Source organism: Acomys russatus, chromosome 28 (assembly GCF_903995435.1).
Source record: "Acomys russatus chromosome 28, mAcoRus1.1, whole genome shotgun sequence".
Taxonomy (NCBI): domain Eukaryota; kingdom Metazoa; phylum Chordata; class Mammalia; order Rodentia; family Muridae; genus Acomys; species Acomys russatus.
Window position 1 is genome coordinate 41,501,437 of NC_067164.1, and position 15,084 is coordinate 41,516,520.

General features: G+C 41.0%; 1 protein-coding gene across 3 annotated transcripts in view; it reads right to left on the reverse strand.

The window, feature by feature from the left end:
* Positions 1-15,084, reverse strand: part of Hfm1 (helicase for meiosis 1) — an 80,910-nt gene that overhangs the window by 59,320 nt on the left and 6,506 nt on the right. For 2 of the 3 annotated variants that reach the window (XM_051170521.1, XM_051170518.1), the window contains exons 4-10: positions 9,747-10,003; positions 9,453-9,500; positions 3,302-3,372; positions 2,667-2,799; positions 1,737-1,888; positions 931-1,008; positions 566-721 (exon numbers count right to left, since the gene is read on the reverse strand). In XM_051170521.1, coding sequence (XP_051026478.1) covers positions 566-721; positions 931-1,008; positions 1,737-1,888; positions 2,667-2,799; positions 3,302-3,372; positions 9,453-9,500; positions 9,747-10,003 — 895 coding nt within the window. The remainder of the gene's footprint in view (positions 1-565; positions 722-930; positions 1,009-1,736; positions 1,889-2,666; positions 2,800-3,301; positions 3,373-9,452; positions 9,501-9,746; positions 10,004-15,084) is intronic. The other variant, XM_051170520.1, reaches the window with a different exon arrangement.

A 15,084-nucleotide genomic window follows, 5' to 3' on the forward strand; every position in this document is an offset into this window, starting at 1 on the left:
CATAAACATATCATAAAATAAAAAGTTTGCTTAGGACTTAAATTAAAAGTCTTTTGTGGTGATACAAAGTATAACACTACAAACAACTGTCTGACTATGACCTCATGACCCAGCGCACATGGAATCACCCTCATGGACACCAAGGGCAGGTCCACACAACTGCACTTGTGCAACGATCACTAGTGCTTACCACACACAGGCATGTGGAGCTGAGGGAAAGTGCATGGTCACCTCAGCCACTGTTTTTATTCTCTGTCACACAATTAGTCAGCTCTTCCATCACACATGACTAGCCAATTTATATGGTGTCTGAAATAAGTGAAACCATGAATTTTAGATAAAAGCTAATAACAGATTTGCACTGAAAATATTCTATGACATTTTTATCAACTTTTATAGCTGTGACTTCGTTACACCAATGAAGCCTGGCACTAACTTCCTATGTACACTTTTCTACTAAATTTATTAAGTGATTGACAGGAAATATCATCATATTTCCCTGAGATCAAAATGACTACACATCCTGTAAATAATAAAAGTCAAGCAAGTGAGGCTTTTGACTTACATCCTCGGCGTTGGGAATGGTAGCAGATACGGCTACAAATCTTACGGGCGCAGGGACGGCCCTTCTCACGGCCCTAGATGACGAGTGCACAGTCTTCATTCTGCTAACCACAACCTCAAGCGTTGGGCCACGGTGCTCATCTTTTATAACGTGCACCTAAGCAAGAAGTCAAGAGAATCATTAGTTACAAAACTAAAAATTTGTTTACTCAATTAAAATATGCAGTAACGATACTTTCCCTTGAAAAAATAAGTATTTTCCATTTAAAAGGGTTAAATCCATTAGTTTACTAAAAATGTCATTTCTTTCTATGCATTTGCAAATATTATTTTATGTTTATCTCTAAAAATTAACATTTTCACTACCTCATCAATGAGAAACAGGCGAACCAGTTGGATGAAAGAGTTGTCTCTCAACCTCCTAGTCAGGCTGTCCCACTTCTCCTATAGGAAAAGCACAGTTCCTTATTAAGAAACTACAGGTATTATTTAAGATACTGAGACATTTTATCAGGCATGCTACAAAGAAAGGGCAGTATTTTAGTTGATTCTTTAAAATCTCTGCAACGAGATAAGGATCAAAAGTCACTTAAGTGATTTTAAAAGCTTTAAAACACTACGCCTTCAGTCTTAAAAAAATTTATTTAATCACGTTACAGATTAATTACATACTTCATATTTACATGTGTAGATGTTTTGCTTGCATATATGTCTATGCCACACATGTATGCAGTGCCTGTGAAGACCAGAAAAGGCTATCCGATCTCCCGAGACTGTCCGCCATCATGTGGGCGCTGGGGATGACACTCAGCTCCCTAGCAGAGCTCCAGTGCTCTTGACCACGGAGCCAGCTCTCTAGCTGCTAACTACACATGTTTAGGCCCTATCAAGGCACCACTTCTATAATCACACTTGGACAACGAATGGAGGAATAAACATGACTATAGACTATCCACAATTACACACTGGATTTGCTTTACTCATTGTTCATGTATGTGGTCTTTTCTCTTCCACGTTTATTTATGCGTGGTCTCTCCATGTCCTGAACACTAGTACCTTTTATGGTAATTTGCTTATGTTGAAAATATGTGCTTATACTTTGTATTTTAACAAATTTTCTTAACAAAGATAAATATTTTCAAGTAAATAATGAAACAAAAAATAATACTCACTGGAGTTGTCATAATTATATTGGCATGTTGAATCTCAAATAGGTCATCCATTACGGTGTCTCCAGTAAGTTCTTTACAATTCAAGCCTAGTGGTCCAAATTTTTCTTTCCAGTCATCAAACCGCTGACTACAAAGGGCTTTTATTGGCGCCACTGAAATAACATTTATTTTGAATACCAGTGTAATTTTAAAATTGTTTTCTCAAAGTCTAGCTAATAAAATTAGGCTAAAAACACATCTATTGCTGTGTCCTACTGATAAAGTAAAAGCTGACAATACAAACATAGTAAATTATAAAAGTAATCACCAGGGAAAAATGACACACAAGTGACTCCTCAGGCAACCCAAACACGGGAGAAATCGAGCAAGTGAGTAAGGCATCTTCATGAAGAGCCTTTGTGACCAGCAACTCTTCAGTTGTGTGCATGTACTACTGTGGGGGCCTAACGAGGTGTACACCCACAGAGGAGAGCAGATGCGTCCATGTGAACATCTAAGATTGTAAGACATGATTACTTGTTGTTTTGACTGTCCTCTTTTAAAAATATAAAGTTCAAATCCTTACTCAAGTATTATTTTTATGTACAACTCTGGAAAAATATGTTGCAAATATAATGTAAGAAATGAACCAACTGTGGCACGTCTTTACTAAAATGTACAGAGGGCTGGAGTCACACTAAGTGGCAGGCTCACCTAACACGGGCAAGGCCTGAGCTCAGTGTGCAGAGCCACGCTCACATGTGAGCAACAAAGAGGGGGTGTGTGGCTGGGAGTGTTGTGTGAAGGGTTTGTCACGGCTCCGCCACAGCACCACAGCTAAGTACATTAACGACGTATGAGCTACCAAATAATTTCTACGTCCTGAATTGACTTCATTTCTGCTTCAATCTTTGATTATAATTAATCATAAATTTCACATCATATACTTACTATAAACAATTTTCATGTTGGACCATGGCAATGGTACTTCCATTAACAGCCTTGTTATTGCTAGCTCAAACACCACAGTTTTCCCAGAACCAGTGGGGGCACAAATCACAAAATTCCTATCTGTGTACAGAAGCTGAGATAAAATTGAATTAATTATTATTATATAGAACTTTTTTTATATATCCTCAACTGTCTAGAAAACACACTGTAAGAAAATAAGGACTGCTGCTTCCAATGCGTCCACCTCTACAGCTCCTCACTGCAGCCCTGCTCTACAGCTCCTCACTGCAGCCCTGCTCTACAGCTCCTCACTGCAGCCCTGCTCTACAGCTCCTCACTGCAGCCCTGCTCTACAGCTCCTCACTGCAGCCCTGCTCTAGGCATTTCAAATTCGAGCACAGCACATCTTGTCACATCTCACTATTTTGTCAAAATGATATGCTGGACCTAAGAGGAAATCATTCCTTTACACTTCAGTAAAATTATTACAAATTTAATAAGCACAAGCCAACCCACCTCTGTGACTCTCATGCTCGCATTTACAAGTATTTCCTAATCTAAAATATACTAGCATGCAGACTATGCGCCCACCCCACCCGCAGAGGAGGACAAGTAACTAAAGGTGAGATACTTACATCATCAAAGGCTTTGGACTGTATGTAGTTGAAGTAAGGGAATTCTTTGAATATACTTCTAAATTTTGATGCTTTGAATAACATTAAGAAATTAAATATTTCAGAATTTTAAAGTCTTTACTTTTAATTTAGAAATTCTGTTACAATGCCATTGAATCCCATAGTATTTAATGATAAGGCTTTAACAGTTGCTATTTTAGCATCTCAAGAATTAATGGAAGGGAGCTAGAGAAATGGTTAGGCAGTTAACCAAGGCAGAGATCCTGGGTTAGATTCCTAGCCCCCACATGGTGGTTCATAACCATAATTCAAGTTACATGGGATCTGATGCCTTCTCATGACCCCTTTAGGCACAAAGTAACAATGAGGTACAATACATGCAGACAAAACACACATGCAAACAAGATTGTTTAAAAATAAAAGAAATGATAATTATTCTACTCTGCTTCCACATTCCTTATTCTAAAAAGAACTTGTAAAAACCCCAATGGGAAAACAAAAGCTTATATAAGGGATATAACTTAAGAGGTAAATATGATGGAGATTTGAATATGTGGAGACATGCCTATCACAACTATTATTTTAGTTTGTTTTTTCTTACTTGTCTTGACTAAGACACTGATTTTCATATTTTCTTTCATGTTTAACTGTTCACTTGTTAAATGCTGATTTTGACTGGGTTTCATTTGTTGAGATGTGTTTCTGGTCATTTAATCTTGAATCTCTTCTTTTTTTATATTATTTGTGTCGTTTAATAATTATCAGCATATTTGATCAATAAGATGAACTTGGATCACACTTCCCCTATTAGAAAGTTTTAAAATATTAATAGAATATAAAGAGTAAATAATCATCCCAGTCTCTAAGGCAGTGGTTCTCAATGGGAATCAAATGACGCTTTCATAGAGGCCACTAAGACCATCAGAAAACATAGACATTTACATCACAATTCATAATAGTAGCAAAATTACAGTTATTAAGTGGAAACAAAACAGTTTTATGGTTGGGTGTCACCACAAAAGGAGGAACTGTATTGAAGGGTCACAGCTTTAGGGAGGGTTGTGAGCCACTGCTCTGAGGCCAGCCGATGCTGCCCCCTCGGGGATTTTTAATGGCACTCTTGTTGTGAAGTTGCAATTGGTCAACTATATTTATTACCACTATATGCAAAATGCATTACCATATCTAGGGCTACAAAAGAGAATGAGCTCCTACAGTTGAGGCCTTTATAATTTATTAGGGTACTGGAAAGATGGTTCAGTAGTTTAGAGTGCTTGCTGCTCTTGTAGAGAATCCAAATTCTGTCCTAGCACCAACGTCAGGTAGCTCACCAACACCTGTGATGGAGCTCCAGCCACCCACTGCCCTCAGCTCACCAACACCTGTGGTGAAGCTCCAGCCACCCACTGCCTTCAGCTCACCAACACCTGTGACGGAGCTCCAGCCATCCACTGCCCTCAGCTCACCAACACCTGTGATGGAGCTCCAGCCACCCACTGCCCTCAGCTCACTGACACCTGTGATGGAGCTCCAGCCATCCACTGCCCTCAGCTCACTGACACCTGTGATGGAGCTCCAGCCATCCACTGCCCTCAGCTCACTGACACCTGTGATGGAGCTCCAGCCACCCACTGCCCTCAGCTCACTGACACCTGTGATGGAGCTCCAGCCACCCACTGCCCTCAGCTCACCAACACCTGTGATGGAGCTCCAGCCATCCACTGCCCTCAGCTCACTGACACCTGTGATGGAGCTCCAGCCACCCACTGCCCTCAGCTCACCAACACCTGTGATGGAGCTCCAGCCATCCACTGCCCTCAGCTCACCAACACCTGTGATGGAGCTCCAGCCATCCACTGCCCTCAGCTCACCGACACCTGTGATGGAGCTCCAGCCATCCACTGCCCTCAGCTCACCAACACCTGTGATGGAGCTCCAGCCACCCACTGCCCTCAGCTCACTGACACCTGTGATGGAGCTCCAGCCATCCACTGCCCTCAGCTCACTGACACCTGTGATGGAGCTCCAGCCACCCACTGCCCTCAGCTCACCAACACCTGTGGTGAAGCTCCAGCCACCCACTGCCCTCAGCTCACCAACACCTGTGATGGAGCTCCAGCCACCCACTGCCCTCAGCTCACTGACACCTGTGATGGAGCTCCAGCCATCCACTGCCCTCAGCTCACTGACACCTGTGATGGAGCTCCAGCCATCCACTGCCCTCAGCTCACCAACACCTGTGGTGAAGCTCCAGCGAGCCACTGCCCTCAGCTCACCAACACCTGTGATGGAGCTCCAGCCATCCACTGCCCTCTTTTGGCTTCTATGGACACCTGCATACAGGTAGTGCATATACAGACAGGCAGGAACATCCACATACACACAAATGAAAATAAATACATTTGAGAGCACAGTTGTCTAACAACTATTTTATAAGGTATTTGAGTACTCGTGGATTGTTACAGTGATGTCTTTAAATCCCCCTTCCCTCCAAGCAGATGCCTACAAGCCCTGAGTCCTGTCTCCCAGCTGCATGCCTCTAGCTCTCATTCTAGACCCTCTGATCCGTTAGCCTTACACGCGCCTCCTCTAGTTATGATGGCCTCTACTGTTCAAAGAATCGGCATGTACCTGCCCTGACATCTCTCATGTGGCTTTGTGCTTCATTCTTCCCTCGAGTTTCCTTGGCTCTTTCACCTTACTGCTTACACCTCGCCATCTTAAAAAGACTTGCCCTGTTTATCTTATTAAATTCTGTATCTTGATCCTTCAATTCCAGCAGTCCTGATTTAATTCTCCTTTACCTTACTCTACATTTTCTTTCTCTATAATCTCATCACTTTTGAAATATCATATAATATATTTACACACAGTTACAATTACTCAGATCTACCTCACCCTCACTTTCCATCACGAGAACAGTAACTCAAGGACAGAGATTCGCTCTTTTCTCCATTGGCATATTCACAGGCACAGAACAGAGCCTAAGTTAATTTAAGTTTACAACTATTAAACCATATAGTTAATTTCAAATCTTCATTTTACTTTCAGCATGTCACAATACTGTCATAATATATACAAACAAGCAGGCACACACACATGCACACAAATGAAAATAAAAACTTTAATATATATATATGTGTGTGTGACAAAATAAAAATAAATTTTAGAGTTTGTCAGTCTATCAGCATTTGAAAGAATCACATTTTCCCTCAAGGAATGTCTTTCCATATGAAATCTTTATTTATAACAAGCCTAGGAGTGGCCTATCATGCTGGCTTTTCTCTCATTAGATAGTTCTACAACAATTTATATTCACAAAAATGAATCTTTCATATAGAGTAGATGTAGATTCAGTCTCCCAGTGCACAATAAACCTCAGCCGGTAAATGCGTCATCTATCATCACTGTCAACACTCAAAATCAAATTTTCTTTTGTTCCATAAACTTTCAGCAGTATGCTACAATCATTTGTTACATGGGGTGTGCACAGCTGAAGATGGCAGGGCTGCAGCCGGAGCAGCCTGACTAGCTCTCCTGAGGACTCAATTACAGTAAAGTACTGAGCAGGAGTCTGCAAATATATGTGTCCAAGCAATCCAAAAACTCTTCTCTCTTTTACTCCAGACACATACTTCTAAATAACAAATTACACAAGATTAGTGAATTTGGCAATATATAAAATTTTAAAATAATAAGCCAGTGTGTTGGGCATGGTGGCACACGCCTTTAATCCCAGCACTCAGGAGGCAGAGGCAGGCAGATCGCTGTGAGTTCAAGGCCAGCCTGGTCTACAAAGCGAGTCCAGGATGGCCAAGGCTACACAGAGAAACCCTGTCTCAAAAAACCAAAAGTAAAGTAAAATAAACCAATGCAAATAAGTGTAGACAGTGGCCTCAATAATGACATCTAAACAACAGACCCAGCAGAACATGCTGCTGTAACATGGAAAGCCTTTGGCACCCTGCAAAGGACAGTGTTAAACATCCCATCATGCAGGGAACCAGACAGTATTTTAAATTACATGTTGATATAATTACATTTCTCCCTTTCTACCCCATCCAGCCCCTCTCATATACCCTTCCCTGTCCTCCTTCAAATTCATGACTCTTTTTCACTGTTTCTGCCTGCATATATTTACGAATATAATATGTATGCTGGTGTTTGTATGTATGTTTTTGGGGCTGACTGTTTGGAACTGTAGAGGACAACTCTCCACTCCCAGCTGTCCTCGGTTGCTATAGTTCTCTGTGTAGGGCTGAGGCCTCATGGACTTTCCCTTCCACCCTGACATGTGCATTGGTGTCATCCTTGTTCATCTCACATTTGGGTAGCCATGGTACCCAAACTTTATGAGTACAGTTTCTAATAGGAGACACTCTCACAGCAAATGCCCCCATGTCTGCAATGTTCCCTGAGTGGGATGGGGGAGTGTTTTGTAGTTGTATCCACTGGGACTGGGCTCTACAAGTCTGCATTTTAATTGGTTGTGATTTTCTGTAATGGACTCTGTCTATTGCAAAGGGAGGTTTTCTTGTTAGAGGTAAAGATCACCCTTTTCTGTAGGTAAAAGGACACATGTTTAGACTGTTGTTAGGGTCAAGCTGGAGTAGCAAAGTGGCCGCTGTAGGTCCTCCTCAGGTCCACGACTGACGGCTGAGCTGGTCTCCAGTACCAGCATGGCTCCCTTCCCCCGAGTGGGCCTTATGTCCGGTTAGAGAGCTGTTGTGGCTCTAGGGTACATGGGCCACCACTGCACCTTATGAATATCATGCCATGCTGGTCATTAACATGTTCATAGCATCATGGCTGATCAATCGGCTGGTTGTCTCCCTCCTTTGGAGGCTCACATGGTATTTCTGATACTACAGAAGCTAGTCCTTACGAATAGGCCGTCTAGGTCTAAGCAGACAGTAGTTAACTCCCTATTACCAAACTACTTCTTAAGTTCCCCTTCTACTGGTACAAATGCATATTATGCATGTGTATGTGGCACCCCAGATGTTGGCCTCAAGTGTCTCCCCTTAGCTTTCTGTTCATATATTAAGTCAGGCTCTAAAACTGGAGCTGGCTGTTTCAGGCTATGGCTAGTCACTGGCTCTGCCAATCCAGCTTTTATTGGAGTCTACCATTGGTTCCCGGTTTGTAGACCGATTTGGGAAGGATTAGGAGGTGTGGCCTTGTTGGACAAGGGTGTCACTGCGGGTGGGCTGTGAGGTTTCAAACCACTGCTTCTCTTCTCAGGCTTCTCTGGCTTCCACCTGCAGATCACAGCTGCTCTCAGCCAACATGCTTGCTATGGACTGCCACTCTGCTCTTCCATCATAGATTCTTTTTTCTTAAAGATTTATTTTATTTATTTATTATGTATACAATGTTATGCCTGCTTGTACACCTGCACACCAGGAGAGGGCACCAGATCTCATTATAGATGGTTGTGAGCCACCATGTGGTTGCTGGGAATTGAACTCAGGACCTCTGGAAGAACAGTCAGTGTTCTTAGCATCTGAGCCATCTCTCCAGCCTCTAAAACTGTAAGCCCAATTAAACGCTTTCTTCTATAAATTACTTTGGTCATGGTATTTTATCACAGCAATAGAAAAATAACAAAGACACTGCTCAATACCTGAAATTCACTGCCTGCTTTGCAGATGTAAAAGGGATATTACTACCAGAATATTCTGAACACACTCGAGTATCCACATTAGAAATGCCCAGGCATGCAACCTTGAATTCATAAACTTCAAATGAGGTTCCTTCTAAGACAACAGTCAGTAAAAATGCCCTCAATTTCACAAAATGTCCTGTTTTCTTGTAGTTAACCAATCGTGTTTATATTTATTTTAACCCCACCAAAAGACGTGGTCTGTACCTATATGTAAGTAAGTACAACAAAGTTCTTCCAAGGCTACAAATCTGATTTCTGTGTTGTACTGTCACAGACTGACACAGTTTCCAAGCTGGACCAGCCTGCAGACCACACTGGAGTAGCTCTGACTGTTAACACAGTGTATCTCTTACATGACCCAAAAGATGAGGTTCCCATCCTTTTCTATGCTATCCAAAACAAATCCACAAGAGTACAATGAAACAAAAAAATTAAATTTATGATTTCATTAATATAAAGTAGCTATTGTAAAATAAAGGATACGGATTTCTGTGACAGCCTTCAAGGAACCTAAGCCATTTGGTGTTGTGCCTAAAAACATTATATGGATATTTTTAACCATTTCCATAAAACAGCACCAATAAAATTTGTATAACATTTTACTGAGAGGCAAGTTAAACATATTAAGATATAGCTAAAAAATAATGCAACATAATAAAGAAATGCATAAATTACACACAGAGAGAGAACTTATTTACTCTACTTTATATTTTCCTTCATGCTAAGAAATGCAAATTAGTTTGTCTTTTAATAAGAAGCAACTGAATAAGAAATTACCTTGAATGTCATGAGGCTGAGATGCAACAGAAAAGGGTGGTACTTTGAATATGTTTTCTCCAATTCCAGAGGCAGAAAAAGCATCATTTGCTTTGAATTTGTTTGCAGAATGTTGAAGTTTCTGTTTAGTACTGCTATAGTTCAATGAATTCTCTTTGCTTACATTTGTTTGGGCAAGTTCCACTGGGCTAATATGAGAATCCAAATTTAAACTTTCATTAGCACATTCATGAATATTGCCACATGTTCTAGATAATCTCAAGCAAACTAACCACCATGTTTTCTGCAGCTAACACAAATTTATCCTCTTAAAAATATCCTTAACAGCTGGGTATGGTGGCGCACACCTGTAATCCCAGCACTCGGGAGGCAAAGACTGGTAGATCTCTGTGAATTCAAGGGCAGCGTGGTCTACAAAGCAAGACCAGGACAACCAAGGCTACATAGAGAAACTCTGTTTTGAAAAAACAAAACAAAAAACAAACTAACAACAACAACAAATCCTTAACTACAGTTTATCTCTTTTTATTTTCCTAAAACTCATCTAAATTTTTGTGGCAGATTGTCTCCAAGATGGCTCCCGTGATCCTTGTCTCCTGGTTGTCACAGGCTTTGATGGTCTACAGTCTGAATCACTAAATCAGAAATGACCTGTGTAATTCGTAAAGCATTCTAGTAACTTCCAAGGCTAAGTCATAAAGACATACTCCCTACCACAAGGATTCTTAGCTCATGCTGGGGAGAGCTAGTCAGCATACCATGGGACACATTGTAAAAGCCTGGAGAGGTCCATGTGGAGAGGTACTGAAGACTCCTGTCAGCGGTCAAAACAGACTAGACAAGATAAAATGAGTAACTGACAAAAGTGGACCAAGAGTCCTTGGGAAATGTCAGGTAACCAAATACAATGTGACATTTTGACTGTGGCTCTTTGCAAAAGCCCAGTTATGCTTTTTTTTCATGGAAGACCCCAGGCTTAAACTACTAAATAACTTGTTCCTAACAAATAAAACTATGAAAACTAACAAAGTTTACTGTTGTTTTAAGCCACAAGCTTTGGAGTAATTTATTCATTGCAATAGATATCTAATTAAACCTATGAAAGTCAGCTAAGTGCTGAGGTGAGGAACCCACTAAATAAATTATAGTAACAGTTGTTTCTCTGATCAGGTCACTGTAGGATGCAGAGTCCCTTGTGTAGTGTCTGGCCTTGGAGACTTCAAAAGGAGCACAGAAGGGAATCTGAGGGAGAGACAATAGGCAGCCAAGCATGTGCTCTCCACAGGTGTGAGGAGGGAACTAGAAAGAAGAGGGAAAGGAAGTAGCACTTTCCGAGTTTGAAGTGAGAAAGCAGACAAGCTCTCTGTCAGTCTGAGAACAACTGCGTGGAAGGGATGGCTCTGGGTTGTGCTAGTGCATTTCCCTCCAGAGCAGTGGTTCCCAACCTTCCTAGTGCTGCAGCCCTTGAATACAGTTCCTCAGGCTGTGGTGACATCAACCACACAATTATTTTCATTGCTACTTCATGAACGTAATGCTGCTACTGTAATGAGTCTTTATGTAGACATCTGTGTTTCCCAGTGGCCTTAAGTGACCCCTGTGAAAGGGCTGCTCAACCCCAAAAGGGGTCATGACCCACAGGTTGAGAACTGTTGCTCTAAGAGGACAGTTTTCTTTCTATTTTCATATCGTGCCTTCAGCTAGCCATATTTTTTTTTCATTTTTCATTTTTAGGTTGTGAAACAGGATTTTCTCTTTCACACAATCATGTCTGTCTGTCTGTGCATTTTCTCTAGAGAGATCCCCAGCCATGACCAAACATGGAAGGTGCTTTCTGTAAAGGGTACTACTGACTAGCAAAACTCATCATTTCCAAAGCATGCTATTACTACTGAGCATGTCGTTCATGCCAGAAGATGCTGACATGTAATATTCATCATACATACAGGCCTGCTCATCTAAATCTGCATTCTATGCCCTGACTCCCCTTCCCTAAAAATGGAAAAGAAGTAAATTATTCATCCTAATGTTTTATTTAAAGCATTTTTGAGATTTAAAATTGTAATTATATGTACAGGTGTCTTGCCTCCATGTATAGTTGTGGGGTGTGTGTGTGTGTGTGTGTGTGTGTGTGTAGGTGCACACAGGCCTGAGTCCAGTGTCCTTAGAGGCAAAAAGAAATGCCCTGAACTAGAGTTACAGATGGTTGTTAGCTACCATGTAGTTGCTGAGAACTGAACCTGGGTCCTTTGGAAGATCAATCAGTGCTCCACCTCTCCAGCTCCATAAACTAAGTATATTAACAAATCAAAGAACCCTAATATTATTGTGGTGTTCTGAATGAGGCATCCCCATAGGCTGTGGATTTGAACACTGGGTTCCCAGTAGGTGGTGCCCTTTCAGGAGGTTTATGTGATGCAGCCTTGTTAGAGGAGGCATCAGGCCTCATGCCCCTTCCAGGCTTTTCTTTCTGATTTGTGCTTGCATTTGAAGATGTTAGCTTGATCTCACTCCTGCTGCTTGCTGTTATACCGTCCTGCCTGCCATGATGCACTCTTTTTGTCTGTTTTGGTTTTGTTTTTGAGACAGGGTTTCTCTGTGTAGCCCTGGCTGTCCTGGACTCACTTTGTAGACCAGGCTGGCCTCCAACTCACAGAGCTGTGCCTGCCTCTGCCTCCCAAGTGCTGGGATTACAGGCGGGCACCACCACTGCCCGGCTCATGATGCACTCTTATTCTTCTGGGACCAGAGGCCAAAACAGACTTTCTTATGTAAGTTGCCTTGGTCATAGTATTTTATCACAGCAACTGAAAAATAACTAATATACTCATCACAAAGGATCTGTAAAATTCTGCAAAACAAGGAGACACCATCTTTGTGACTGTTAGGGTCTGAGTGAGATACAAAAGAAAGGCCCCAGACTCAGGCAGTATGCAAAAGCAAAGAGCTTTTATTCTGCAGAAATTTCCAGCATGCAAAGGTCACCACCTTCACAAAATGGCGACCCTGAAATGAGCTCGCAGGCTTAATCTAAGGACAGTTAGGGGTGGTGAGATAACCTTTACAGTGATTGGTTAGCAAATGGTCTAGGGATACAGAGGGACTTTCCAGGGTAGTTACTAAGTCATTGTTTTTGTCTCAGGCCAGGTGTCAGCGCAGAAGCTGATTGGTTGCCTGAGATTTATTGTTTTTCCAGGAAGTGCAGTTTCATTTTCTGAGAAACTGAAACTCAGGCCTGGTCAGCCTGAGGCTGAATCTGAAGCCTGTCATGGCGTCAGGCTGGCTCATGAAAATTTGTCCTCCTCAGACTATTGTTATCTGAGTGATCAAAATGATGTGTTCAGGATAGCCGTAGATGAATAAGGTGGAGGCTCCTAGCACATTTCACAGAAACTGCCGAGGGTGAGGATTGAGAAAAGAATGAAACAATGTTGCTCCTATGTCGCCCAAAGTAAATTTAGCCAACATTATTTTGAAATATGTATTTGTAAATGTCAAAATTCCTTCTTGTTGTTTTTAAAGTCTTTTCACTAAGCATTTTTCATATAAAAAAGAAAAAGCCCTATAAGGAATAAATCTAAAGGAACACTTGGCAAAGATGGATTTTTTTTTAATTAAAAAATATTTTTGAAGGATACAAGGGATGGGATAACAATTGAGATATAATATGAATAAATTAATAAAATATATTTTGAAATATTTTTGATATATTTTTATGTAAGAAAAACTATTTTTCAAAAATCTAGACAAGAGTTTAGAATAAACTGTGAAATGTCATACTTAACTGCTGACAGTTCTGTCACTGAAGACAGAAAATTCAAATGTAAACAGGTGGTAAACAGAGTCCCAACAGATGACTCTGGGAATGGGAAATAACTTGTGCCATACAGTGACTCCACACAGTAGGCTGTGACACTAGTTACAATCATTGACTCTGGAACAAGACAAATGTGGATTTAACTCCAAAGTTCATCCCTAGCTGTATGATTTTAAAGTTAGTAAGAGCTTTAAATAATAACCTTTAAAGGTAGTTATTACTTAGATTCCAGTTACCAACATTATATGAAGCTTTCTAGGCCCTGTGCAAATCCCATTCCACGAAGTCTTCAACGTCTTCACTGATATTTTATTTCCTCCTTTGTCTTAAAAAATATATATGGCTCTGAGGCGGGTGGTAGTGGCGTACGTCTTTAGTCCCAGCACTCAGAGGTAGAGGCAGTGGGTCTCTGAGGTCAAGGGCAGCCTGGTCTACAGAGTGAGTGAGGTCCAGGCCAAGCAGGGCTGGAGAGAAACCCTGTCTCAAAAACAACAAACCCTTTGTGGAAACAGTTCTTTCCCGTCTCCAGTACTTGAAAGTTGGAACTTGCTAGATCATGAGTCCATTTTAACAACAGCGTCTTCAGCATCTCCCACATGTCAGTCTCCGTTATCTTTTTTCTAGATTTTGCCATCATTCTGTTACTTCAAAACTCATGCAGACAACACAGTCAAAATCCTATTTCTCATCTTATTAGCAATTCATTTCCAATCCATCCTCTTTCACATGGCTTCAGTGGCCTATTGTCACTTTAATTTGCTTAATTGGTTATCTCCAGTAGAATCCATTTTTCTTCAAATGAAATAACTTGTTCTTGCTGTGTCTTTGATTTTGGTATCAGAGAAATACTGCCTTTTTAAAGACTTGGTAGCATCCTTCTCTTTCTATTTCATGAACAGCTTGAGAAGCACTGCGGCTAGCTCTTTAAAGGTCTGGTAGGAGTCAGCAGTGACTCCATCTGGGCCTGGAATCTCTTTAACTGATTTTGTCTATTACTGTTTCTTTACCATTGTTTACTATAATAAATCTGCCGGTCTCATCTGCATCTAGAAATTCACCCATTTCCTTTATATTTTCCAACGTATTAGAATATAAGTTTTTAAGGTATATTCTAATTATTTTCTGAATTCTGTTGTATCTGTGGTAACGTTCCTTTTTCAGCTTTGTTTGGGCTTCTCTTTTTCTTTTGGCTAGTTTGATTAGAGATTTTTTTTTTCCCCCTAAAGAACTCTCTAATTGATTCTAAAGAATCAATGTTGCTGTCTGCTCCCACTGCCTTGATTTATGCACACACATTATCTCTTTCCACTTCCTGATTTTGACTTTGGATTGCTTTTTCGAGGCCCCAAGGACCATTTACTTGAAATCTGGTTTTCATTTTGTTTTTGAGATGCTCTCATTCTGTAGCCCTGGTTAGTCTAGCACTTTCCATGTAGACCAGCCTGGCCTTGAACATGTGATCCTCTTGCCTTGCCTCTGAGTGCTGAGATTACAGATGTCTCTGGTTTTGTTTGTCTTGGG